Raw genomic sequence first — 27,058 nt, 5'->3', positions numbered from 1 at the left:
AGAACCATTAAAATACACGCTCTCTTTTTAAAGTATAATCCTATTGTGGCCATTATGACCACTTAGTCCCTGTGTAGAGGTCAGCACTGATTTTAATGTATTTTTAATACATTATGTGCTCAAATATAATTGTAATGTTCCTGTAATGTGTCCGGTGGAACAGTTTCAACCGTTGTGAAATAACACAGCACTTCACTTGAGCGTCCAGAGAACCACAGCAGGCTCACTGCTATTCCTGGAACTGCAGGGTTGAGGTGGTGTGTTTGACATACAACCGAGCCGGCAGACTGGGAGACACTGGTGCTGCTTCTGCCTGCCTCACTGTTGTTTTTCCAATTGATTTTATTTGATTATTCCTATATTTTCCTGGAAAATCTCACACAGGGGTGAGTAATTGTTCTGCTTGTCTTCTTCACTGAGACATTCACAGAGATAAGAGGGCCACTGTGTTGTTCTACTAAGAAATTGTGTAACTTTCATGTATGACCCCCGACAACCACTGAAGAGTTTTTATTATATCAACTAGAATAAACTTCCTGGGAAGTCTTTCAAAATAAGATTGCAGATAGAAGAAAATCAAATAAGGTAGGAATACAGAATACATCAAAATAATTCAAATGTAGATAAATGCAAACAATTTATAGAGGAAACATCCTTTCACTTAAAACAGAGTTCACATTAAGTGCCAATTATTTGTGCATTAAGGGGCCTTTATAGTAGGAAATCCTGCAAATGCACAATGAATAAATGTGAATTTACAGAGGAGCAATTTGAAAACATACAAAGAATTCCTTGTATACGTGTGTATTCCTTCACAACAGTAGCATAATGGGTTCATATGGCTTCCTAATCAGCTTGTATCCGACATGTCTATGAAAGGACTTTGGCAGGGCAGCTGCTCATTTTATTTTGAAGTGATGTGAACCGTTTGCTCTTATCTGGCAGGGCTTGATCAGCAACTGTGAACAGCAGCAAACTGGAATGTGCACCCATACACACAGTATAAATGAGTAGGAGAGCGGTGTGAAATGTGTAACACTAAGTGTTTGACCAATCTTACCTCAAACAAACACACACAACAAGAGCCGCTCGTGTTGACATGCAACAGAACAGTCCCACGCTGCATGAGAGAGAAAGGAAGGGAGAGAGAGAGAGAGAGGGAGAGAGGGAGCTGCACCCCAGCTTGTGTCAGGAGCTATTTACGTTGACGTGCCATTCATGTGGCTAAAAATAATCAAACACATTCATTGGCCTCTTTAAAATGTCATTGCAAACAGCCTTCAACAGACTTAAGAGCCCATAAACTTTTATTTCATTAAAACTCAGCAACTCCTCATTCCTTCTTTTTTTGTGGTAAACGTGAACAGAACTTTGCGGCAGCTCTCACCCAGAATCCTCCAGATCCATCTTCAGCTGTGCTCAGACTCATCGGGGTCTGTTTCAACATGTCGTCGGCATACGCTGCTGCAATATCGTCCCTCTCAACAACACAGTCTTCTAACACACCGGTCAAACTCAGGCCTCCCCCCTCCATTCCAAACAAGACAGGGAGTCCTGAACCTCCCCTGAAGCCCAGGACTCCCCCCCACAGCCCCCTAGCTGGACAGCTACAATCCTGCCTGCCTGAGCCGGATGATGAGCAGCAGGAGAATCCAGCAGAGTATGGAGAAGGTTAATGTATAGTGTTATTAAATCATTCTTAAAGCAATCATTAATTCAAAAAACAAATTGTTAAAGTAACTATTTGTGGCTTTTTTAGCTCATGTTTACAAGGAAGAACCACTTATCTTCTAGAAATGCAACACAGAACATCTGGACTAAAATCCATTTATCACTAATTTGTTCAATTTTCAGCACACTGGCCTTCACCTTGTGTGTGTGCGTTGTGTTGTAGGTGGTTACTACCGCATAGACATTGGGGAGATTTTCGTTGACCGCTATCAAGTTGTGAAAAAGTTAGGATGGGGTCACTTCTCTACTGTGTGGCTCTGCTGGGATATGGTGTAAGTATTCAATTGAACTTATTCATGTTTCTTTTGTAAAAGTTAAGGTGCCTTCAGCAGTAACCGTTTGTTTACAGGAATATGGGTTTTGTGGCTCTGAAGGTGGTGAAGAGTGCAGCGACGTTCACAGAGACGGCCCTGGATGAGATCAAACTTCTGAAATGTGTAAGTGTGACCTTCTTGTGTTTTTCTATAGATTTTGTTTTTCCAACTTTTACTAATTGTAAGCTTCTCCAGCCATTTTTTTTGTATCTGGTATTAAAATCAATGAATCAGGAAAGAAAGAGAAATTACAACTTTTATTTCCAAGTGAAATGTTGCCTTATATAATCTATTTCTTAGATGTAATATCACACACTGCTTGCTTCAGGCCTTTACAGTACTATTGAATACATTTTGTTGGTTCATACTGTAAATTTCACAGCTTCTTATCTTGGATCCTCAGGTGAGGGACAGTGACCCCAAAGATGCTAAACGAGAGAAGGTTGTGCATCTCATCGACGATTTCAGGATCCCTGGAGTGAATGGAGAGCGTATCCTTTATATAAACATCACAGAGGAATATCAGATGAGGATATTCACACTGGATCAACCAAAATAAAGAACAACTTAAGTTATTAGTTAGTCAACACATTCGCCTTCATTGTGTGGCATTTTCTGATCATGGGTCTGAAAATGACTAAACACTGCCCTCCACTGGATTTATGTTCTTTTTAAGGTGGACTGGGGAAATGTGAGCCATAGCTGGTGAAATAGAAACATGTAGAGTGCATAGTGTGATCTAGTAAAAGTGTCCAGGCCAGTTCCTCTATAGTTCCATCTTATATGTATGATATCATTGCTGGCTCCAACTAGCACATAACCTTTCATACCTTTCATCTCCTCTGCTGTGGACGTACAGGGGCAGGACATTCATAAATGCAGATCATTTCAGTCTTTCTTTAAATGGCTCCACCAGATGTGTGCATGGTTCTGGAGGTCCTGGGCCACCAGCTGCTGAAGTGGATCATCAAATCCAACTACACCGGCCTCCCTCTGCCTTGCGTCAAGAGAATCCTCAGACAGGTGTTTCCCTTCATTCCACCTTAAACTCGTTCCTTTGCCTCTTTTGACTTGTTTACAGCTGATCCCCTATTGGTGCTTTGTTGGAGTTGGAGTACCAGTAGTTTGATTCTCAGTTCATGTTGCAGGTTCTCCAGGGTTTGGATTACCTGCACACAAAATGCAAGATTATCCACACTGACATCAAGCCAGAAAACATCCTCCTGCGAGTGGACGAGGTTTACGTACAGAAACTGGCAGCCAACACCAAGCTGTGGCAGCTGCCCGTGTCCCCTGCCGTCACCGGCTCCTCAGGTCAGTGACGGTGATGTCACACAGCCGACAGACAAAACAGTGTTCATGCTGCCAAAACTGAATAAGAGGAATATCGCGACGCTTTTCTTTTCTTTTCTCTATCTGTCTTTCCCTCTTTTCTCCTTAATGTTTTCGCCTGCTGATGTTTTCTCGCTCTGATATCAGTGAACAGCAGCTCCAGAGACAAACAGGTGTGCAGCCACTTTTACATACATTTGTTTTTAATAGAATACAGTTCATTCTGGCATAAAAAACATTTGTATTCCTCATGGTCCTTGTTGCTTCCTCCCTCTGACCTTTTGACCTTTGACCTCCTTAGAGTTTGTCCAACTTATTGGGGAAGTTGACAGGAATGTTCCACAGTCTTGGAGAGTGGGTAAGATGCATGTTGACAGCCTAGAACATCCTCCACTACAATGACCATTATAACTGACATGTTTCATTTGAATTAGACAGATATTAGTCTAACACTTCTTAGCCTTACAGTATTAGACATGAGACACTGTTACTGCAGAATCACGTTTAGTTTTGTGAAGATTCTAGTTATAAAAACTCAAACTAATCAGTGGACAAATCAGGGTCATACATAAATATTGTCATGATTACAGTGTGACTTTAATTTGCGTGTTGTTCGTCATTCTGATGAATCATTGCTCACCGAAGGGTTAATTCTGTATTTGTATTTCCTGCCACTGAACACCCACAGTCCAGCAAGGTGTCCAAGAGCCCAATTAGCCGGCTCACAAGGAAGGAGAGGAGTCGGCGAGGGCAGGGGAGCGCGTCTGACTGCAACAAAAAACCCCGTGTGTCATTTCTTGATGTCAACGCTCCCTCCAGCCCCCGTAGCCCCACCTGTCACTCAAAGCTCCCACTTGGCGTACACACATTCAGGAGACAGTCACTATTGCTGGAGGACAAACTGGAAGGACTGGAAATGGCTCCACTCAGGTCCAGACACTCTCTCTGCTTATGGCCGTCATCGTCGCCACCATCTTCTCCTCGAGGTCGGTTCCGCAGACCATTTGGCACAGATTGATCTTTACATACCTGCACAAATCACTGTGACTGAATAGATTAGATAGTGACATTAACACTCAGATGTATGTATGACCTTCTTATCCCTCACACGCTCAGGTGTTTGTGATTCGGATGGACTTCTTGATCTCTTGAAGTCTCAGAATGCTGATAAAATTTTCATCAAGATAGCTGATCTGGGCAACGCCTGCTGGGTGGTGAGTGTTCAAAGATATTTAAAAATGCTCCTTTTTCCCGACATGCAGAGACACTGACATTTTTGGGATTATAAAAATAAAGTGATAATCACATTCCTAATGATTATCCAGCCATGTCACACCAGCTGGGGCTCGGGGATTTGGGCTCCAAAGCAGTTTCTCATTAGAAAAATGAAACAACCAAAAGCGAGCAGGCAACCAGAAACAAAAGCTCAGGCTTATGCAACAAAACGGGTGAGACAAAAGTCCCAAAACTTCCCAGAATTGGCAACTCAACACGGATCCGAAAAAGAACAACAGGCTGGTTACATAACAACGACTGTTTGGGGGTAAATTGGGGACAGGGAAGTGGAGTAAGTGGCTCACAGACCGAAGAGGAAAACTATGGTGTCCCTCCATGAACCTCATTTATGTTTATGTTCTTGATGCCGACCGGTGAACATCAAGGATTCAGGGCTGCGTTCTCTGCCTCTTTCAGCTTCATGCATCACAGATTCTTCTTCTTCTTCTTCTTCTTCTTCTTCCTCTTCTTCTTCTTCTTCTTCTTCTTCTTCTTCCTCTTCTTCTTCTTCTTCTTCTCCTTCTTCTTCCTCTTCTCCTTCTTCCCACGCAGCACAAACACTTCACTGAAGACATCCAGACGTGTCAGTACCGCTCCGTTGAGGTTCTGATTGGTGCTGACTACGGCACGGCGGCTGACATCTGGAGCACCGCCTGCATGGTGAGTCGTCACATCTTTTGTATACATGTTCCGCGGCGAGACTCCATATCATTGTATGCGTCACAACCATCGTGTGTGTGTGTGTGTGTGTAGGCCTTTGAACTGGCCACAGGGGACTATCTGTTTGATCCACAGTCCCCAGTCACAGGCTCCTTCTCCAGGGAGGAAGGTTTGTTTCATTCTGTTCACACCCTCTCATCCTCCCTGCTGATTGAAATGCAAGTGATTAATATCCAGTGTGTGTGTTTGTGTTTGTGTGTGTGTGTTTGCCCTGTCAGATCACATCGCCCACATCATGGAGCTGCTAGGACCTCTACCAACAGGGTTTGCGCTTTCGGGGAAGAATTCCAAACGATTCTTCAACCGCAAAGGTAATCCATACATGTTCATTCAAAACTTAACTTTAAATCATCATAAATACTTCACAAATGCTGCAGAACAAATGGACTTGTTGGGTCAATTTAATGGATTTATAATTTGCAATATCTTACATTGTCAAGTCATTAAAAATGGTCTAAACCTTAAGGCCATCGGGTGCAGAAAGAAAGCAATAAGCTCTTTAGAGTCAATTGCCAAGCCATGAATAATAGAACAGCAGGTTCGTTGGTCTACAGCCTACCAGAGTTTAAATGAAAAAGTCAAATTAGTTTTGAACCTTGTAACCCTCATTGTTTATTTTTAAAGATTTTTAATCATTTGTAAGTATGTTTAGTGGAAATGTTTGTTAAGTGTAAACCTAACAGCCGTCCCAATCTTGGGCAGGATCCCTGCGGCACATCTCCAAACTGAAGCCGTGGAGCCTGTTCGAAATCCTACTGGAGAAGTACGAGTGGCCCCGGGAGGAAGCGGCACAGTTCAGCTCTTTCCTCCTCACTATGTTGGAGCTGCTCCCAGAGAGAAGAGCCACAGCTGCTCAGTGTCTCAAACACCCCTGGATCACATCCTAGACTTGACACGCCGCGTCTTGTTCAAAGCCCCATGTGGATCCACTCACTGTCCGGAAAGAAGAAGACTCTCAGTCGTCCCCGGGTGTAATAAAGAGCCTTGGATATGACATTGCACTTGCCAAATGCGGACTGGGATGTCTGGTGTGCAAAACAATGAACATTCACACCTTTACACCTGTTTCACCTTTCATTCTTGTTTTTTTGAGTTTCAATAAATTGTCAGAAAAGGTTTGGATTCTTCAGTAGTTCTTTCGAGGGCAGATTTATCTTCACCCCTTATAGAACATTTGTTTTGTGGAACAATACTGCGGTAAATCAGGTTAAGAACAGCAATTCCAGTTGACCTCTTACTCTTCTCTTAATATTGACTTAAATGTTTATTCACCTCAGTGAGGACAGACACACACACCATTACAGAAGGCTGGAGGGCAATAGGTTTACATGTATGTGATAAAATAACTGCAATTAGATTAGGAAAACAGCTATACTACCTCTGCTCTACGGTAGTTATATTGCCTTCAAGTCCCTTTGGAAAAAAAAGATGATAAGGAAATGAAATACTCAAAGCAGAGGAAATTGGAATTGGAATTAAGCACAAGGAATAAGGATTTTTAATGGTTTCATACTTATATTAATAGTGAACTCTAATAAATGAGCTCACTCTGCTGTGTTGAAATCCACCAAACAAGAGTTATGCCCCTATGTTCCGCGCTGTCCTTTTGTTTTAATGCCAAATGTGGATTCCTTGCATGCATGCAGAGGGGGTTTGAAGAGAAAGGAGAAAGGAGGGAGGAGTTATTAGACTCTCACACACACACACACACACACACACACACTGGCGCACACTCACAGGAGCATGTGTCACTGTATAAACTCAACAAAACCAGGGCAACATTTTCTCCTCCATTAGCAAGAGGAGGTGTGAAGAAGACAGGGAGGAAACGCTGCCTGCCCACACACGTAAGTCTTCAATTCTGTCATCTTTTAATAGGAAATGCCATAAAAACACATTTCTCACTTTTTTGATATACCCAGAGTGTTCCTGTGTGGCTCAGGGGAGAGAACGTTGCTTCCTCTGGTTTTCTAAATGCAGTTCTGTGCTGAATTGTGTCTGGACTCATAATCAGAGGGGTGGACAGAGGGTCAACTAAATGTGAACGTTTTGCCAGATATTCTAAAATAAGAAACTCCAGATGTGCATTTTCCATTCCAGCTGTATCCCAAGCTTTCCAAATAATGCATATGATCTCTCTCAACATTTCTCCTGTTTGTTATCTCTGTTTTTGGTGACGATAAATGATGCATGTGTGCCAATCTGACCTCTGCATTTCTGCTTCTGATCCTGCTTCTGTGTGTGTGTGTGTGCATAAGATGGAAGTCATTGTAAATGTTACCCAAGACCTTTGTATCCAACCCACAGCGCTTAACCCCCCCTCACCCCCCCAGCTAGTTGCCATGCAACTCAAAGTCCAAATCAAAAGGAATTACCTCAACGACCACAGGCCTTCCACTGTTGCATTCTCAGTATAAGGCAGAGCAGCCTTGCAGCCATAGGAGGAATCCGACGTTTGAGTTTCTTGTTATTCTTTTTTCCTTTTTATTTTGCATAATCTGCCTCCCGAAACCTGCACCTGACAGTCAGTGGAACATGACATTAAAAACCATCATGCTTTATTACCCTCCTTAGCGAATGGGTTTTCATGTTGTGTTCTACAGATGTGTGGGTGCAGTTTGGTCACAGCAGTGACAGATACATGATTATAGGAACAGTGATGGCGTCCTTCACTGCATAGTAAACACCCATCTCATTAACCACACACAAAAGAAGTGATGAGAGCAGCGGCCGATCATTTACATATCGTTTATGCCATTGTGTTATTTTATTGTCTGCATATGTCTGGGTTATTTAGTTTCATCTGTGTTTGTCTGATTTGATGTTCAAACTGTCTTCTTCTTTGGCTCTAGGATGTGGCTGAATATTTTCTTCTGTTGCACTGGAGTGCTCTACTCTTTATACCGCTGGCTGATTCCCTCCATTGTGCAGTATCATGCAGGTTTGGCTCTACTGTGGCATGATGTTATTGTGGAGTGGATGTTGGACACACTGACCCGATCCACACGGCCTCAGGTTTGTCTCAATTTTACAGTTCATAAGAAAGAAGGAAAGAAAGAAAGAAAGAAAGCATTTATCTGTCCCAGCAGGCTGAGAAATTCCTCTTTCAAATACATGCTTTACATTTCATGATATACACATACATGTTTCACACAAATGCAATGACACACACTTGAAAGTTTGCGCCCCCCTCCTACACAATCATGCACCGGAGGCCTGGAGGCAAACTGGCAATGCTTTGGCTGCGAGCTGCCAATCCACACTTTTTGTGTGGATTAACACACAGTTTATAGTCTTCCTTTAGCATATAGATAACAGATAGACAAATGAAATGCTGCTTTAAATTAACATGGGTGTGATACAATGTGTATCCAGACAGGTTTAGAAAGTAAATTCACAAGCAGGCTCTCAGTAATTTAGCACCTTCAGCATGTGTGTGCACAGTGAAAAATGAGCGGTGACAGCAGGGTGTCACCTAAGCAAACTGTCAACTCAAAGGTGCCTCAACTGCTAATCTGTATATTATGTTTTACGTTTACACTAATAGAAATGACAGTTGACAGTGTCTAACTTCCCCCTTCAGAGGATGCTGCGTGCAGTACAGAAGAACGCCACGAGAGGGGATGCTCGCACCGTGCTCAAGGCCATAGACCAGTTCTGCAGATACACCGAGTGGGCCATGAACGTGGGAGATGAGAAAGGCATTAATCTAGGCCCTAATTAATCACTATGTTCATTCACATGTAAATGATCATAGAATATATTTGTTGTGTTCTCTTGTTCATTTGTGTTTGTGTTGCCACAGGGAGCATTCTTGAGTCACTGGTGGCTGAGATAAACCCAACCACTGCATTAGAGCTGGGAACCTACTGTGGCTACTCTGCCATCAGGATCGGCAACAAGCTCGGCCCTAATGCCAAACTCTACACTCTGGAATTTAACCCCCGTCACGCTGCAGTGGCCCGTGAAATCATTGCTTGGGCAGGATTAGAAGACAAGGTGAAGTCTGGTGTCTTCAAAGGAACATTTGAATATTTGTGTAGAGGCCAGAAAACATTTTCTTTTCTCTCCAGATTCATATAGTTGAGGGAGCATCAGGTGATTTGATTCCCACAATGAAGGAGCGGTTTGGGGTGGAGACGTTTGATTTGGTTTTCCTGGATCACTGGAAGGATCTCTACCTTCCTGACACTAAACTGCTGGAGGTAAGTTTATCGTTCTCATATCGTCACCTTTTGACTCATTTGCCACACACCTTGGATAATTCCCACTTTGCTCTTTTGTCAGGAGTGTGGTCTCCTCAGGAAAGGAAGTGTCCTGCTGGGAGACAACGTCATCTGCCCCGGGACGCCTGAGTACCTGGAATATGTGCGTAGCAGCCCACGCTACCAAAGCCAGTACTTCAAATCTCACCTGGAATACCTCAAAGTGGAGGATGGCTTGGAGAAGTCAGTCTTCTTAGGGTAGTTGAGCAGAAATGTGACATGTTGCACTGTAGCTAGTGAAGTGTGGTGAAGTCTTAAAGGTTTGCTGAAAGCTCCTGCTCTGATGTCACCTGGAATTAAAACATGTAACTGGAAAACATTTGGTTGGTAATGTGTGCTTTCATATCCTGTAACACTCCATGCTGGAAGGGACATTTCTCATTTGATTCAGTAGATGGCAGTAGTGGTCTGACGTTCAAGCTTTTAAGTGACATGAAATGAAAACTGAGTAACTTTTGTTCTGCATCCAGACACCAATCAAATGAATATTTCTCTTGGAAATATACGTAATGTACAATCATATATTGTATTACATAAATAGTACATACTCCATTTATCTATAAATGAATATGTTTATACAGCACATGAACATTTTAATTGATTTGAGATGCATCAACAAACACAAGACATGTATGTTTAATTCATATATGCACATATATGAATTGCACTTATTGTACTGTAGCATACACTCAGGATACATAACTTAATTTTATAGAGGAAAACCAAAGCTTATATGTGATTACTAACATTTGAGAAACTGCACACATGACTGTGAACATGTGCTCGTATCATAAATGCAAATCAATAACATATATAAGACGGAATCCAGCTGTGGTATGTGGTACAGAAAGCTATTTTCTGCTCTGATACTCCGCCATTGTGATAATGTTGACAAATGTGTGAAAAGGAGAGAGGAATATAGATGTGATGTGAGTGAGTGAGTGTGTGTGTGTGTGTGTGTGTGTGTGTGTGTGTGTGTGTGTGTGTGTGTGTGTGTGTGTGAAAGTGAGTGAAAGAGAGCGAGAGCATGATCAAATTGCTGCTCTTCTAATCTCTGAAAGTGACAGAGTTCCATCATACTGGGGGTGGGGGAATAAAAAAATATGAGCCATAGTCCACGTAGTGCTTTCTTCACAGACGCCTGCATGATAATCCCAATCTGTGGCCATTAGTGTGCTGAGAGTGAGTGAGAGAGAGAGAGAGAGAGAGAGAGAGAGAGAGAGAGAGAGAGAGAGAGAGAGAGAGAGAGAGAGAGAGGATGGAGAGAGAGAGAGAGAGAGAGAGAGAGAGACTAAGGGGGTCAGGGGAGAGGCAGAGAGAGGGGAGTGCCTGGGACAGTGATGCAAGCTCACGTAGGAGAGAGAGCGAGAGAGAAAGAGAGAGAGGAGAGAGAGAGAGCTTTTAAGGGATTTGGCAGTGATTTGTAGAATCTCACTGGAGTAATGTGCTTTTTCTTCCACTTTTCTCTGATTCCGCCATGACACTGCACCCTAGAACCTCAAAAGTCACAGCTTTAATTTTCTTTTCATGAATTGCTACGTGCTTTAATTGCACACATTGCGTTTTTGTTTTTGTTTCAGTTTTTAGACCTGTGTCATTCATTTTGTGCACACTGGCTGTCTGAGATGATAGAGGATTTACTTTTGGTGAGCAGAGGAGAGCGTCACCTCTAGATATAATCAGTTTTTGGAGCATGGATCAGGGCCTGTCTGGACTTGCTCATGTGATGGATAAAATCAAGACCGGTCAATGAAGGATGCAAAGGTAAGTAGAAGCACCAGATTCATATCTGAGCGTTACTGATTCTGAAAAACAAACTGATTTCTGTGAATGCCAGACAAAATGCAGAGCTTATAATAGACGTACATTTTGGTATTTATGATTTTTTTTTAATTTAAGTTTTACTCATCATGTTTGCAATGATGAGAATTTCTATTTTTATTCTAATATAATTCTGTGAAGCCCAAATTCTGATGAATATTTCGCTGTACTCTATATTTGCTGAATTCAGTGTGTGAATCTTGTGAACGATCCTCTCACACTCCAGATATAATGAACCTACTCTGTCTTCTGGAGCATAAAATGCAGCAGTTCAGTCTGTTTTCTGTTTTGCAAAATTTATAGTGTTTTCCACCAAGCAGGGCTCTCAGCTCTCTGAACTCCATCATAAAAGCCTTCAGGATTCTCTCTGCACCTTGTGCTGTCTGAAATATCTTTATTCCACCTCCTCTTCTTTCTTTATGATCCGTCAATATCTTCAATGAAGAAAACTGTACTGGTCCATCTCTTTGTCTGTTTGTTTAAAATGGAAATGCATTTGGATTGTTGATGTTTACATTTTTACACAATTATACAGCCACAAAAATGACACAGTGGATTAAAATATTTCATTGTGATACAGTTTTGGTCAGGTGACACAATAAGATTAAATCTACTAAAGGAGAACTTTAGTATTCAGGTTGTTTACTGCACTAGTTGTGCGGCATGTCTGCTTCTCTGTGTTCTCCTCACACATCATGACATCATGGCAGCGTAAAGCTCTCTGTCTCTGCTCTCCCCAGGTGTCAAAGGTAGAGGGAGTGGCCTGGTGCTGTCAGTACCTCTGCTGGTCGTCACCATGACATCAGAGGTCCGCTCATCCAATCAGCAGCATGGCACACCGTCTGGATCCTGGGTGTGGTCGCAGCTGCTGTGGGTGCTGCTGCTGGGGGTCAGCCCAGGATCATGGGCCCAGCAGGGAACCCAGCCCCAGTCCATTAAAATAGAGGGTGACATCACCTTAGGTGGGCTCTTCCCGGTGCACTCCAGGGGGCCTGCTGGGGTCGCCTGTGGGGACGTCAAGAGAGAGAAAGGGATCCATCGACTGGAGGCCATGCTGTACGCCCTGGATCAGATCAATAGTGACCCGGATCTGCTGCCTAACATCACCTTGGGGGCCCGGATCCTGGACACCTGCTCTAGAGACACCTATGCCCTGGAGCAGTCGCTCACCTTTGTGCAAGCTCTTATCCAGAAGGACACCTCAGATGTACGGTGCTCAAATGGAGAGCCACCTATCATTGCCAAACCAGAGAGGGTGGTCGGGGTGATCGGAGCATCTGGCAGCTCTGTGTCCATCTTGGTGGCCAATGTTCTCAGATTGTTTGCGGTGAGATCTTTGCCTACTAACTTTCACTGAATGTGCAAATTATTCTTATTTATTGACAAAGGATGTCACAGGAAGGCTGGTGAGTTAGAAGACTTCTTAGGGGGTGTTCCTTAGATTTTGCACATTGAGAATTGAATAAAATCTTTGAGCAGAAAATAGACCTTCCTTGTGTCTGAATACACACAAACATACATACGGACACAAACTGCTTTTGAGGTCAACTTATGGTTCAAAACAGTTGAACTTCTAATATCTAGTTTGGGGAAGTTGTGAAAGGGGGAGGTGATTTTGAAACAACTCTCATTTTACACAGCAAGTTTTAACTGATTCACTTGATAGTCACACTCAAACAGGACAATGCAGTGGAAGTCAATAAGGGAGGTGTAGGATCATTAGTTTTGTTTTGTTTTCCAGAAATTTTCTCAAGATCTCGAGAAGATTACATTTTTCACAAAGAATGACATTTAATCATTGCTGAAATGAGTATAGTCATGTTAGTCATCTTAACCACATTGAAGGACTTGGATGGATGATATCACAAATAATATCCTGGTGTGATTTTGAAAGCAGTCTCTATTTTCTTTCATAAGCAGGAATTTGAAAGAACTTTTGCATTGTTACACAGGTCAGCGTTGCATCTGCTGGGTGTTAAAACAACACTTCAGTGGGATTGTGAATCCATTAGGATTGGTGGCCTCTACAGGCTAATCCATGTCATTTGTTGAGTGTACAGTTCAGTTTTTTTCCAGAGATGATTGACCTCTGATAATTGATTACACTGCTTACGGGACATTGAGTCTGTGTAAATCCCACATTATGTCACGTTCTCACTGACTTACTGACATAGTCCGGCAGAAATCTAGAAATGTCTAAGAATAAATATACCCAGTCTAGGTGTCTGCAGTGTGTGTGTATGTGATTTGTGATGAGTTGGGTGCTACTTGTTGCAACATTCTTCATGTTGGGGGAAACGATGTGAGCCAAGGAGGCAGCTTGCACACTGGGCAGATGTTAACTACAGAATTATAGATCCCATCCTCCACTAAGCCCCTCTCAGCAGCTCAGGACCCTGGGCTGAAAATAGAGCAGCGGGGCAGTGGGATGGCAGCGACTTGTGCCGGTGTGAGGTAGATTTAGCTAAATGGTGTGTTTCTCTCTACTATCCATATGTGCTTCTCTGTGCTTCGAGACAGACATACACTGGTCACTGAACATCTCCTCTTAGCTGTGTGAGATGTTTCAGTATCAGTCTGACTCTTTTCTTATTACATTACGAGCATTTGGCTGACGCTTTTATCCAAAGCGACTTACATTACATTTACCACCCTTCACAGGGGGGAGCAATTGAGGGCTCGGTGCCTTGCTCAGGGGCACCTCGGCAGGGGCTCGAACCGACAACCCTCCGGTTCCAAAGCGGAAGCTCTACCCACTGAGCCACTGCCACCTTATTCTTTGTCTTAGTGCAGTTTAAAGCCAAGGCCTTTTCTCTTTTAATAAAAACAATGATAATAATACTTTTTTAGCTTAAGTGGATTGTAATAGGATGCTTGAAAGGTTAATTCATTTCGAGTTTTTAATGGGTGCAGATGTTCTGTGGGATTAATTTAGGGAGGATTATGTGCCTCAGTCAACTGTATGGAAACATTTGAATTGCCCTGGCGACGGCAAAATCTGAATCACGTGTCACTCACACAACTTGTCAGTCATACACAGTTCTGTTGCGTACGCAGATGTGTATGGATGCAACATGTGATCTACAACGTGGAGGATGAGCAGTAAATTTGAGCCTGATAGGGTTAATGCTCAGCGGCAAATTTAAGCTGTATGTGGCCATCAGAATTAAATATATTGTATGGCTTACAGCTGAGAAATGCTAACCTTTTTCTAGTCTCTTGATCTCTGTCTCTCCCTCTGTGCTTAACGTAATTTGACTAAAAACCCCATAATCCTTCCAGATAATCTGTGAAATGGTTCTCTCGCTCCTCTCTCCTTCTCCCTTCACAACCCCTTGTGTCTACCTTTCTCTCCACGTCCCTCCAGAGGACCAAACATTAAGCCAGGGGGGAGTGGCATTAGCAAGGTCAGAGTTGACATAGTTGACATAAACTGTGTCATTAAAGAAGTAGCACACCAGTAAATTAATCTTCTCATCCATTTTTTTTTTTCAAACAAATGCTTTTACGGCTGCCGTCACCACCATCTGTATCTGGCTGTGACGTTGATGTATCCTCAGCTGTGGGCAGATCACACTGAGATGTTCTCTCAGGCCTGAAAATAACTGAGAACATCTCTATTATAGTGCAATTAAACCGACGCGACAGCTTACGGAATTAATGTGAAAAACCTCCACACAGACATGTTTTTAAGACAATCAAGAGCCAGAACTGTCTCTCTTTGTCCCCGTTTCCCCTGCCCCTTTAATAATTTATATTGTCTTAATAATCACAGGCCGCTCTTGTTTTCCGCTCGACCCTTTCAGATCCCCCAGATCAGTTATGCATCCACTGCCCCGGAGCTGAGTGACAACAGCCGCTATGAGTTCTTCTCCCGTGTGGTGCCTCCTGATTCCTACCAGGCTCAGGCCATGGTGGACATCGTCAAAGCCATGGGATGGAACTACGTCTCCACCATAGCTTCTGAGGGCAACTATGGAGAGAGTGGGGTCGACGCCTTCCTCCAGATATCCAGAGAAGCAGGTTCATTGTTAGATTCTAGTCGTCTAAGTCATACACATAGTACTTGTATAGATGCGACATACAATAGTTAACAATATGTCTTGATGTTTGATCATATATGGGATGTTTATACTCTGTATGAGATTTTGAATCACTCCAAAAATGCCAGTTTCACATCAACATTGCGGTATAACATTCTCAATATTTCTCCAAAACTAAGACATCAATCTTATAAAACAATACAAAATAAATAAAAAGATCAGGCTTGTACATCACACAGACACCAGCACCATCACTGTTTTTCAAGACAAACTCAAACTCAGTGTAATCACATTGAAGCCATTTTTCACTCCGTTTTAATGCTCCTATGCCTGCAGGCCTGTAACCTTGTAAGGCTAGATATGGAATCATTTGTCATCTGGACAATGAAAAAGAAATTAAGGGGCCATATCTGAGTTTCTGCCGGTTTTAGCTCCATACAAATCATATATCCTTTATATTACTGCAGACCATTTCAAATGCAAGCCTATCAAGTCTATATAGATTCTTTATGATATCATATCTTCCAAGTCCCTGTATAATATGAAAATCAATATTTCATCTTTTCAAATAGAAATACAAAATAACCAATACAAAGCCCTCATAAACGAGTTAATGTATGCATCTATTCAATACTTTTCCTTATTACTTATGAAAATTTGGAAGACATAAAAAAAATCTATATAACCCCTTAATGTAACTTTGAAAACAATAAATGTGATGTAATGTTCGATATTTTAGTTTAAACATCAAACAAATTTCATGGGTTCGCAAAAGGATTTTCATACCAAATGGAAGTGAATCAAACTAATGTCTCACTGGGACTCAGCAGCCTTGTTTGCAAATTGATTCAGCAGTGACATCATGTTGACTCCACCTGCAGCGAAATGGATAAGACATGCCAGATTAATGGTGCGGTCTTTTATCCTCAGGTCATATCAGTGCTATGGGATCCTTACTATCATCTGTTAGGTATCAGTGATTGATGTGAGAAATATTGTAGAGCTGTGGAGTGTGAGAAAGTAGCTGTGTGTGTGTGTGTGCGTGTGTGCGTGTGTGCTGTGAGGCTGACATGTATCGTGTGTATCTGTCACAGGAGGGCTGTGCATTGCTCAGTCCATAAAGATTCCCAGAGAGCCCAGAGCAGGAGAGTTTGAGAAGATCATCAAGAGACTGATGGAGACGTCCAACGCTCGCGGGGTCATCATCTTTGCCAACGAGGACGACATCAAGTGAGTCAAACAACCAGACCACTCAATATGTAGTATAATGGATTTGATCTTTTTGGGTTGTTGGAATAGATTTGTGTTAAATTGTGCGTGTCTTTCTTCTTCCAGACGCGTGTTGCAAGCTGCCAAAAAGGCCAACCTGACGGGACACTTCCTGTTCGTTGGCTCTGACAGCTGGGGAGCCAAAAACTCCCCCATTCAAGACCAGGAGGAGGAGGCTGAGGGAGCCGTCACCATCCTGCCTAAAAGAGCTTCTATTGACGGTAGGACAAACTGCCACAGGAACACATGATGGATACAGTATAACATCTATATAACGATTTCTATTTCTACATTTAATTCAGGGTTCGACCAGTACTTCACCACGAGATCTCTAGAAAACAATAGAAGAAACATCTGGTTTGCTGAATTCTGGGAGGACGACTTCAAGTGCAAACTCACACGCCCTGGAATAAAGTACGACCCGGGGAGGAGAAAATGCACAGGTAAGAAAGCTTCAGTGGAGATCCTAAACATTATGGTAATTCTTAATCAAATTCATTTCCGTCACTGTGAGTCACTCTTTGTCCTCTGCCAGGTGAGGAGAGAATCGAACGGGACTCCCAGTACGAACAGGAGGGCAAGGTGCAGTTTGTGATCGACGCCGTGTACGCCATGGCCCACGCCTTACACAGCATGCACATAGACCTGTGCCCCGGCTATATGGGTGTGTGTGAGAAGATGGACCCAGTGGAAGGACGGATGCTCCTCCAGTATATTCGCTCTGTCAATTTCAACGGTGAGCTAGAACAAGAACACAAGCTTTCTTATTTACCATCTTTCACTTCAAACCCTTTCTTGGTTGCAAGGCGGGTGATTTTGATTTAGCATAAAACGAGATGCAAGACGCTGTGATCAAATTGGCAAATAAAACAATTACGGTGAGCTGAGATTGAAGCTGCTTTTCCACCTTGGTGCAGATGTTTTGAATAGGAAAGTGTAGACGGAAGCCTGGTCTCTGCTAATGTACCCAGGTACGCTACAGAGCACATTTGTTCAAAGCATGTGCCCTCCCCCAGGGCTGCCCCTTCACTCTGCTCTATACACAGCACTCCTCTTTTCATCCTTGTCTTTCATAAAATAAGCCGCAGTTTGGAAATAAAAAAATGTTCTATGAAAGCATGCCGTCTACCTCCACTGCTTTTGCCGGATGACCTTGGCTAGTGTGGAAGCTTTTCTGATTGAGTGCCTGGAGGGACCCGGGAGGAACATTCAGTCACGTTAGAGCAACAGACCAGAGAGCCGTGAAAGACTATGAGCATGGAGGAGAACCTTCACTAAAGAGCATCATGCACTCAGCTTTGACATGGTTGTGTAAGAGTGAAGAAAGCAGGCACAAGCTGCATTCACCAGTCTGTTTGTGTTTTCACTATCACTAAAGTGGGGGTGCACATCTGCAGACTCTTAGAGAGAGAGAGAGAGAGAGAGAGAGAGTGTGTGTGTGTGTCCGTGTGTCCGTGTGTCCGTGTGTCCGTGTGTCTGTGTGCGATTTCTCATCCCTTTCTTACTTTTCCACCTGTACAGTCATTTAACTCATTAGAACTCTGACTGATTCAAACAGGCAGTGCAGGAACTGGAGTGATGTTCAACGAGAATGGAGACGCTCCGGGACGATACGACATCTTCCAGTACCAACTCTCCAATGTCAGCAACCCTGGTTACAAAGTGATCGGCCAATGGACAAACCACCTCCGAATCGATGTAAATACATTTTCAGGCATTTCATGTACAGTTTGAATCACTTATTACATCACATTTTAGTAATTATTTCCATATATCATCTTCATACATCTGTGTTTTTGTTAAGTTAGGAGTTTGATTGGGTTTTTGCTTTGAATGTGACGACCACATTCATCATCAAGGCCGAGGACTGCACATTGCCTTTTTTCTCAAATATGAGCTTGTTTCCAATCGGGCCCTAGGTGGTTGCCTAGTTACCCTATAAGTGCAATCATTCACATCTTCAAGTCTCACTATAAAAATGTGTGTTTCTGTCCCAGCCGGAGGAGATGCAGTGGACGGGCGGTGACCGGCGGGTCCCTGACTCGGTGTGCAGTTTCCCCTGCGAGTCTGGTGAGAGGAAGAAGATGGTGAAGGGTGTCCCCTGCTGCTGGCACTGCGAGCTCTGCGACGGCTACCAGTACCTGCTGGACGAGTTCAGCTGCGACATGTGCCCGTTTGACATGAGGCCCTTGAAGAACCGCACAGGCTGCAGAGACACACCCATCATCAAGTTAGAGTGGAGCTCTCCCTGGGCCATCATTCCCGTTTTCCTGGCCATCCTGGGCATCCTGGCCACTTCCGGATGCATCATCACCTTCATCCGCTTCAACGACACGCCGATCGTCCGGGCCTCCGGCAGAGAGCTGAGCTACGTGCTGCTGACGGGCATCTTCCTCATCTACCTCATTACCTTCCTCATGATCGCAGAGCCCAGCGTGGCGGTGTGCGCGTTCCGCAGGCTGCTGCTGGGACTCGGCATGTGCATCAGCTACTCCGCCATGCTCACCAAGACCAACCGCATCTACCGCATCTTTGAGCAGGGCAAGAAGTCGGTGACGCCCCCTAAGTTCATCAGCCCCGGCTCTCAGCTGATTATCACTTTTATTCTCATCTCCGTTCAGGTAAGCATGTGTATCTTCCACACAGATCAACTCCTTACACTATAATCCTCATCTGTGGCACACTAATGCTCCTATGCGTGCAGTTGCTGGGCGTTTTCATTTGGTTTGGCGTGATGCCTCCACATACCATCATCGACTACGAGGAGCAGAAGCCGCCAAACCCCGAGTTCGCCCGAGGAGTCCTGAAGTGTGACATGTCCGACCTGTCCCTCATCCTGTGTCTGAGCTACAGTATCGTCCTGATGATCACCTGCACCGTGTACGCCATCAAGAGCAGAGGAGTTCCTGAGACCTTCAACGAGGCCAAACCCATTGGCTTCACTATGTACACCACCTGCATCGTCTGGCTGGCCTTTGTGCCCATCTTCTTTGGCACTGCACAGTCTACTGAGAAGGTGAGGGAGGGGGGGGGGGGGGGGGGAGGTCGCTGCCTCTCTGCGGAGGAGATTGACAGGTTTACAAATGGCTGTAAAGCGCTTAGGAACTGATATTTAATTAGATGATGAAGTGAAGTGTGAATAAAGGACTTGATGATAAAGGAATAAAGTAATCCATCTATAAATAAATCACTTTCTGAGGAACAGTGTATCATCAATTTGACATTTAAAAAAGAAGTTGATTTAATACTACAGATTAACAAATTAATATATTTAACACAACTAACAATGAATAACTACAGATTTGTTTATAAAATTTGCACAGGAACTTGACATTGCAGTTCATTTAAAGAACATTTATGAGTAAATCTACACAGTGTTAAGAAGAAAAGTCAAAATTGGATTCAGATTCAATCAAAACATAGTGTCCACATATTTAAGAACTTTTAAGACAGCAGAAATAAATCCTGCCTTGTTTATTCCATCATTAATTCTTTTTATATTGTGCAAATTGACGAACGATTGACGACTACACAATACTAATAATAACTAAACTCACTTTAAAAGCCTTACATAACCCCAAAGATGTTGCCTGTCATATCATGTATATCTTCCTTACACTTCTCTCCCTGTGTCCTGAATGGCTGAAAGACATTAATTTAGCTTGCGGGCTGTTTCTGCCCTCAGAAAGAACAGGGCTGTTGGCAGAATTTATAAAACAGGAATACTCTTTGACTAATATAGAGCTGCATTATGAATCAGTCGAGCTGAAACAATTAAACCCCGAGGTGCTTTCAATTTTTATCCACCTCCTCCAAATGGGACTAAAGTGAATTAGGAGGGAAAGGAGGTCAGAGGAGCTGGATGGCGGAATTCAGCCATCCCATTCATTTAGCCATCCCTTAGAAAAGACCTCAATATAGCCCCAACTTTCTTCTAGCGCATTGGAATAGTGCTGTTTTCTTAATATTCATACATTATGTGGATTTAGAAGAAAGTGACTCAATAAGGAATCATTGAGAGTTTGACATTTGGCTTTATACAAGTTTGTTTTCACATATTAGCATTGTTTCAGGACTACATGCTCTTCATCACTACTCGCCCTCAGCCTGCCACATAAGCACAGTTTACTATGAATGTGCTCATAAATGATCAGAGCTGAAGAGGTCATTGTGAAGGGCCAAGAAAAAGGCTGACAACACAAAACATACAGTATGGAGATTAGTTGGTTAACTATTAGGATGTGCTTGAGAGAATGTATGTACGCCTGTGAGTGAACAATTTATACTTTATTTATGCATATAAATATACCTTTATTTATTTATGGCGCATGTTGGTTGATTTATTCATGACCTGTACAGTTTGCTTGAGTAATGATTTCATAATTTATTAGAGGCAGACCTCAGGAAGAGTCCGCGCTCATTACACACACTGTTCAACTCACAATAGAAGAGCAGTGAAGAGTGGACATGGTGCGAGCCCATAAATAGAGTCGATACTGTATATCAAATCATAAATAACTCATCTTGGGGAAATGCTGTCTCCTTTCAAATGAAAATTGTAAAACCTGCATCCTGACAAGCTCTGAGATTACACATATGTGCTTTTATGTTACTGGAAGTGTGCAAAATCCAGGAATAAAGGAATGAGGGAAGGCCATTCCCTCACAACATATTATTGTAGTCTGACTGCTGCTCTTAGAATCATAAACCAGATCTACAGTTGCAGTTGAATTGTTCAGTAAATGCAGTGGTGTGAGTGTTTGTAACCCCCTGCGTCTCTGTCACAGATGTTCATCCAGACCACCACCCTGACCGTGTCTATGAGCCTGAGTGCCACCGTGTCCCTGGGCATGCTCTACATCCCCAAAGTCTACGTCATCATCTTCCACCCGGAGCAGAACGTCCAGAAACGCAAACGCAGCTTCAAAACTGTGGCCGCGACCGTGTCCACGCAGCTTTCCCTGAAATCCAAAGACAAACAGAACGGAGAGACGAAGATAGAACCTGACAGATCCCAGTGAAAAGGCAGCGATTCATCTCCTAAATTCACAAGTCAAAAAATGAATTGGCTGATTAAAGTGGTGGCGGTGTGGGAAACGTTAATAGTTTTTGTGTGATCATTTCTTTCTCCTATAAAACATGGATTGAGGGACAAAGGAAGAGAAGATTCTGCTTTGGGGGATATTTTATATTCACAGCTCACCCAGAACGTTGGAATGACGCACAACAGCTTATTTCTTTCCCTTTTTATGCTATACATTTACTGTATACACCTGAAAGGAACTTGCGGAGGCATTGTTAGTTTATTTCTCCCTGGAAATGCTGTTTCAACCTTTACCCTACAGGAAGATGTAGAGTGGAATCCCACGGGGTCAATCAAATGTTGTTTACTGGCTCCAACAGCACTGCATGGATTGTGTTTTATGTGTACATGAATGTTTTTACAATACTGTTGTATGGAGTGTCGTGACTTTACATTTTTCTTCTGATTGCAGTGGAAGGATATCAACTTTACAATGCTCTGCTATGTCCTGTTACCATGGCTGATAAAATCCTCTGGGAAGTAAAAAGAGAAACTACACACTGCAAATGCAATTATTCAAAACATAATCTGTAATGAAAGAGGATTTTAATTAGACTTTGTTTGTTTTCTATGTAATGTATATGGTAGAAACTGGTTTAAACAGTGGAAACAGAAATGTGCAGGCAGGAAGTATATAAGCTGATATTTATGTTCTACCTGGCAGTGTTACTTGTGGAAAAACAAGGTTTGGCATTTCCCTATATTGTTCATTAAAAGTACAAACCAGATGCTAGAATGTGACACAAGCATACATAAGTTACTGCTGTTCCCCATACATGGAAATGCCGACACAAAGCTTCACTCCATGAGGCATCAATGAGCTTTGATTTTGTGCCATAAAGGTTCCTCTATCACAACAAACCTCCCTGTTTCTGCATTAACTTCATTTACTTGAAGGGGATCACTATGTTGAGCCTGGTTAAATCATACAGGATTAAAAACAAAACACATTTGCCAATAAATCTCTTGCAGGTTACTTTTTGTAACTTTATCACCGTGTATAACTCAGGTTTAACAGACGGTGTTTTAAATAAAGTGTTTTTTTTCTTGAGGATTACCTTCTGTCCTGGCACAGCCTTTACACAAATCCATTCACCAGCTGCCCCATGTGTGCCGCATTCTTCATTCCAGTGCAGCAGGGCTCTATTGTCTATGCATTAGTGTGCTCAGACACTGTGTGTGCTGCCCTCTGCTGGAGAGCAGGTGTCAGTGACGTCTATCAATCAAACCATAGTAACGAGGGAGGAAATTCAGGACCACACAAAACACTTACTTAAAAATGTTTATTTCTCATGCTACACATCAGCGGAGATAAGAAAAATAAAAACCCTGCATTGTTTCTATCTGCAGGCATTCCAGAAACCTTTTAAATAAGACAAGTGCAAGTGACAACTGAATACGGCCAAACAGCCACTCCATGGCATCCACAACATAATACAACGGCAGAATATAATCTGATTTGTCCCAAACACACACACACACACAGACCACACATATATTACATACAGTCTCAACAACAAGAAATGTCTCCGATGCTCAGGGCAGGTTCAAGTTTCAGCAGCAGCCTTTAGTGGACATTTATTCGAGGAAGCCGTCCAAAGTCAGACAAGTTGCGATCTTGGGTGGAGGCCTGGTCACCTTTTTCCGTTTGGCCTTCATTAGTGGGCGAATCTCTGCTAGAGGAGACTGGAGAGGTTGGTTAAGAAAAGTTCACACCGCAAGTGTTATTGGCCCAATATATGACATAACTATTGAGTCATCTTTTCATTTAAATTGTGTTTTGCCTCCCGGGTTATAGAAATGCGAAACTAGCATTATCTCAATGAATTATTCATTGAGAACAAATATAAACAATTGCAATGGTGTCATATTCCACATGACAGAAAAGGATACAGGTTGGAAGAACTTGGTGCGTCCTCCTAATCCATCATAACCACTCCTCATCTGAAACAATAAACATTTAGTCAATTAATAATAAATCATGAACATTATGTAATATATTAATAATATGATAAAAGTACAGAATGACAGCAGTTTTATTTCAATCATTATCATTATTTTAGTCAGTCAGGTTCCAAATTTATGTTGAGATTTGCCTCCTTTTCCCTGGAGCTTTGAACTGCTCTCCAAACAGGAAAGCAATTTGGCGACATCGTATCACACTGTGCTGTGCATCTGTCACTGTCATCTGGGTTTTGACGTTTTTATATACGAAGCCATAAAATATTTAAAAAAGCATTATGGAGTGAAGCATCATTTCCTCCTGGCTTGACAGAAATTGGGTCATTGAATGCAGCGCAGGAGATGTTTGTGTTGTACGTACGGCTCCAGCTTTGCTCCTCTGAGGGTCCAACATGCTGCCGAACGTCTTCTTTCGGAAAAGCAGGGAGTTCTTCAAGAAGGGATCCAAGAATTCATCCTCATCTGGAGCCTGTGGTGTGACATATAAGAGACTTAATCACATGTGTGCTGGATTTGAAAATGTTTCTTCTGGACTTATTTAGCGATATCTCCATGGTACCTTGCTGTATGACGAGCTGTTGTTCCCGTGTTTGGACATAGACGGCCTGAAAAAGAAAGCATTTCACTCCACATTACATTTCTGTGAATCTACATCTCCAGCACATATCGCCTGTTAAACACTCACGCCGGAGCGTCCAGGCGCATCTTCTTGGATGGGAACTGCTTTGGCCTCTTGGTCACGTCATCTGGAGTGGTGACGTCGTAGGTCATGTTCAGGTCGATGTCCCCGCTGTCCGCTGGCTGGTGGAGGCGAGGTTGTTTCAGCTCCATTGGTGCCGGGCTGACGGGCAGGCAGAGAAACCTCATGAGTTATCACACACAAGTTACACTCTCACACAGTTTGAGAGAAAGGTGCATTCCAAGCGGCGCCGACCTTTCAAAGATGAGCCGACTGATGGCTTCGTTGGTCCGTGTCGGCGTGGTCAGGGTCTTCTGAAGTACCTCTACTTTCTTTTTCAGACTCTGTGGATGAAAGTAAATGCGGCCATCAGATACATGGATTCCTTTGTTTGATTGTTTCTTTAATCAAATTGAGTAGATGTGCCTTACGGTGATCTCTTTGTCAGCATTGGCCAGATCGTTCTGCACAGACCTCATGTTGTCTTTGGTGTGATTCATCTCCATCACTGCTTTCTGCAACTATAATGACAGTATTTAAATGGTGACAGCATCCGCATCATCTGGCTGCTGATGCACGTTTGATCCTGATTACCGACTCATTGACTCAGCGTACCTTGCTGTTTGAGTTAACAACTTCTCTCCTCAGCTTCTCACACATGTCGTTTGCAGATTTCAGGCCTCCCTTTAGATTATCATACTCTCTAGAAGGGACAGGGGGAATGAAACAGACGGGCATTGGAGAAGACTGGATCCATCTTAAGTAGCATGGAAACCATTTCTCATGTTGTGATCGGCAGGTTTGGGTTGGGCTCCTTACTTTTTGAGAGAAATGCAGTAGATTGAGAGCTGCTCCACGGCGGCCTGGCTGACCCCCATGTCTGTGATCATGGACTCAACCTCGCCTCTCTGGCCCTGCAACAACACGTCCATGCTGGAGGCAAACCAGCAGCGTTAGTGCACAGCACACACATGCAAACACACACGGGACATGGAGGTGGGAGATGCTCCGATATCAACGCTGTCATGTGAATCTACTTGTTGTGTGTTCTGATGTCCATTGATACCATTTAGAATAACATGTAGAGCAACGTGACCCCACTCAGCAGTAGACACAACAGTCCTTGTATGAATGCAAATACCTTTCAAAGGTTTTCAATTTGGTCCGGAGTCTCCGGGCCTCGTCCTTGGCAGCCTGTGAGTCATTGCGCTGATTCTCCAGATATGTCATTTGTTTCTGTTGGACGTTACAAAATTTACAACCATTACAGATAATGTACAAACATGCCTATGTGCATATATGATGAGATGAAACCACATCTTACTCTGAGTGCAGAACAGAGCATCTCCTTTTCTCCAATCTCTTTCCGCACACCGTCTAGGTCTCTCTTCTGCCTGTCCACTGTGTCCCTCATGTTGTCCATGGACTTCTGTTTGTCCCGCCAGTCTTTTTCTGCAAACCATCAGACAGATGAAGTGAAGCGATACTGGCGTCTCATAATCAAGCGGATCACAACAACAACAACAACAACAACAACAACACTGTGGCCAGACCTTTAGTGCTTAGGAGGACTTTCATTCGCGACAGCTCATTCTAAGGAAAGAAATGACACAGTGATGAATATCATACGTCAACAGGATATGTGAGTAAATGTCCTAATAGAGACCTTCAAACTAGTTCTTACATACTGTTTATGAGGAGTAAGTTTGGTACCTGCAGACTTTCTGGGTCCACTGGTTCATCCTCTTCTCCACCAATGTCAAAGAACAGCTTGGTGATAATGTGTCGGGTGCTGACCTGCACATTGACAAAACCATCATTGCGTCATCATTGTTATGTTTTGGTGATTGAAAAGCAGGTCTAATCTAAAATGTGTTTGTTGTTTGCACCTGTTTCCTGCACTGTGGACATGTTTTCGTGGGCGCTGTCTGAAACCACTGCAGCAGACTGTAAGGAAAGAGTGAAGTGAAACATTAGTGACACGTACAGGGGATACAAGTGGTTTAGTTGACGTTATGACTTAGTTACCATTCATTGTGAAACGTGTGTCCGCAGTGGATGGCAGCAACATCTCTCGAGTGATCGAAGAAATCGGAGCAAATTGTACAATAGGCTCGGATAGGCATTTTAAAGTCGCACGAATCACCCTGTCAATAATATTAAACAAAGCGAATTAACAAACAAATTCTGTTTCTGTGTAAATACAGGGTGGTGTGGGCTAAAGCTGCAGCTAACACGTTACTCAACCTAGACTTGGGAATGTTGACGATAGCTAGCTTCGGCTAACATCAGCTGCCAGGCGTCTTTTTCGCCATACTTACTAAACATAGAGGTTACTGCGGACGTCTTTGCAATACAATCGTGCATCGCTTGTCTTCTTTAACAGTCGTTGGCCACTGTCTCACACAAGACTGCGCTGGCTTGTTATCTAATTCTTTAAAATAACAATGGTCGTCACATTACGGCCCCGTTTCCCCGCTGTACGTTCAAACGTAAGCCCCGCCCCTTATGGTGCATTCAAGCCTGACGTAAACTCGGGGAAAAACTCCAGTCATTAAATCTAC

General features: G+C 43.1%; 4 protein-coding genes and 1 pseudogene across 4 annotated transcripts in view; 4 read left to right on the top strand and 1 right to left on the bottom strand.

The window, feature by feature from the left end:
• Positions 1-27,058, top strand: part of mon1a (MON1 secretory trafficking family member A) — a 32,207-nt gene that overhangs the window by 769 nt on the left and 4,380 nt on the right. The gene's annotated exons all lie outside the window — the stretch shown is intronic.
• Positions 1,446-6,259, top strand: LOC142991120 (SRSF protein kinase 3-like; annotated as a pseudogene).
• comtb (catechol-O-methyltransferase b) lies at positions 7,091-10,051 on the top strand. Its single transcript, XM_076141127.1, has 6 exons — positions 7,091-7,219; positions 8,225-8,387; positions 8,956-9,073; positions 9,178-9,371; positions 9,446-9,577; positions 9,660-10,051. Exons 2-6 carry the CDS (start codon positions 8,226-8,228, stop codon positions 9,837-9,839), a joined length of 786 nt encoding a protein of 261 aa, XP_075997242.1. The 5' UTR covers positions 7,091-7,219; position 8,225; the 3' UTR covers positions 9,840-10,051.
• grm6b (glutamate receptor, metabotropic 6b) lies at positions 12,255-21,791 on the top strand. The gene is made up of 10 exons (XM_076141160.1): positions 12,255-12,785; positions 15,265-15,481; positions 16,596-16,731; positions 16,837-16,991; positions 17,073-17,213; positions 17,306-17,506; positions 18,329-18,468; positions 18,768-19,391; positions 19,475-19,786; positions 21,558-21,791. The coding sequence occupies exons 1-10, from the start codon at positions 12,255-12,257 to the stop codon at positions 21,789-21,791; spliced, it is 2,691 nt and encodes an 896-aa protein (XP_075997275.1).
• Positions 23,156-26,963, bottom strand: traip (TRAF-interacting protein). Its single transcript, XM_076141187.1, has 16 exons — positions 26,816-26,963; positions 26,523-26,641; positions 26,384-26,441; positions 26,208-26,291; positions 26,048-26,087; positions 25,819-25,946; positions 25,636-25,730; positions 25,314-25,427; positions 25,110-25,197; positions 24,926-25,015; positions 24,750-24,838; positions 24,501-24,656; positions 24,375-24,420; positions 24,177-24,284; positions 23,747-23,797; positions 23,156-23,539 (listed from the first exon to the last, which is right to left on the bottom strand). The coding sequence occupies exons 2-16, from the start codon at positions 26,618-26,620 to the stop codon at positions 23,432-23,434; spliced, it is 1,353 nt and encodes a 450-aa protein (XP_075997302.1). The 5' UTR covers positions 26,621-26,641; positions 26,816-26,963; the 3' UTR covers positions 23,156-23,431.

The sequence above is a fragment of the Genypterus blacodes genome, unplaced genomic scaffold (assembly GCF_046128005.1).
Source record: "Genypterus blacodes isolate CSIRO-AG114 ecotype Tasmania unplaced genomic scaffold, CSIRO-AGI_Gbla_v1 ptg000017l_1, whole genome shotgun sequence".
NCBI classification, from domain to species: domain Eukaryota; kingdom Metazoa; phylum Chordata; class Actinopteri; order Ophidiiformes; family Ophidiidae; genus Genypterus; species Genypterus blacodes.
The sequence above is the reverse complement of the archived record's forward strand: the minus strand, read 5'-3'. Positions and strand labels throughout refer to the sequence as shown.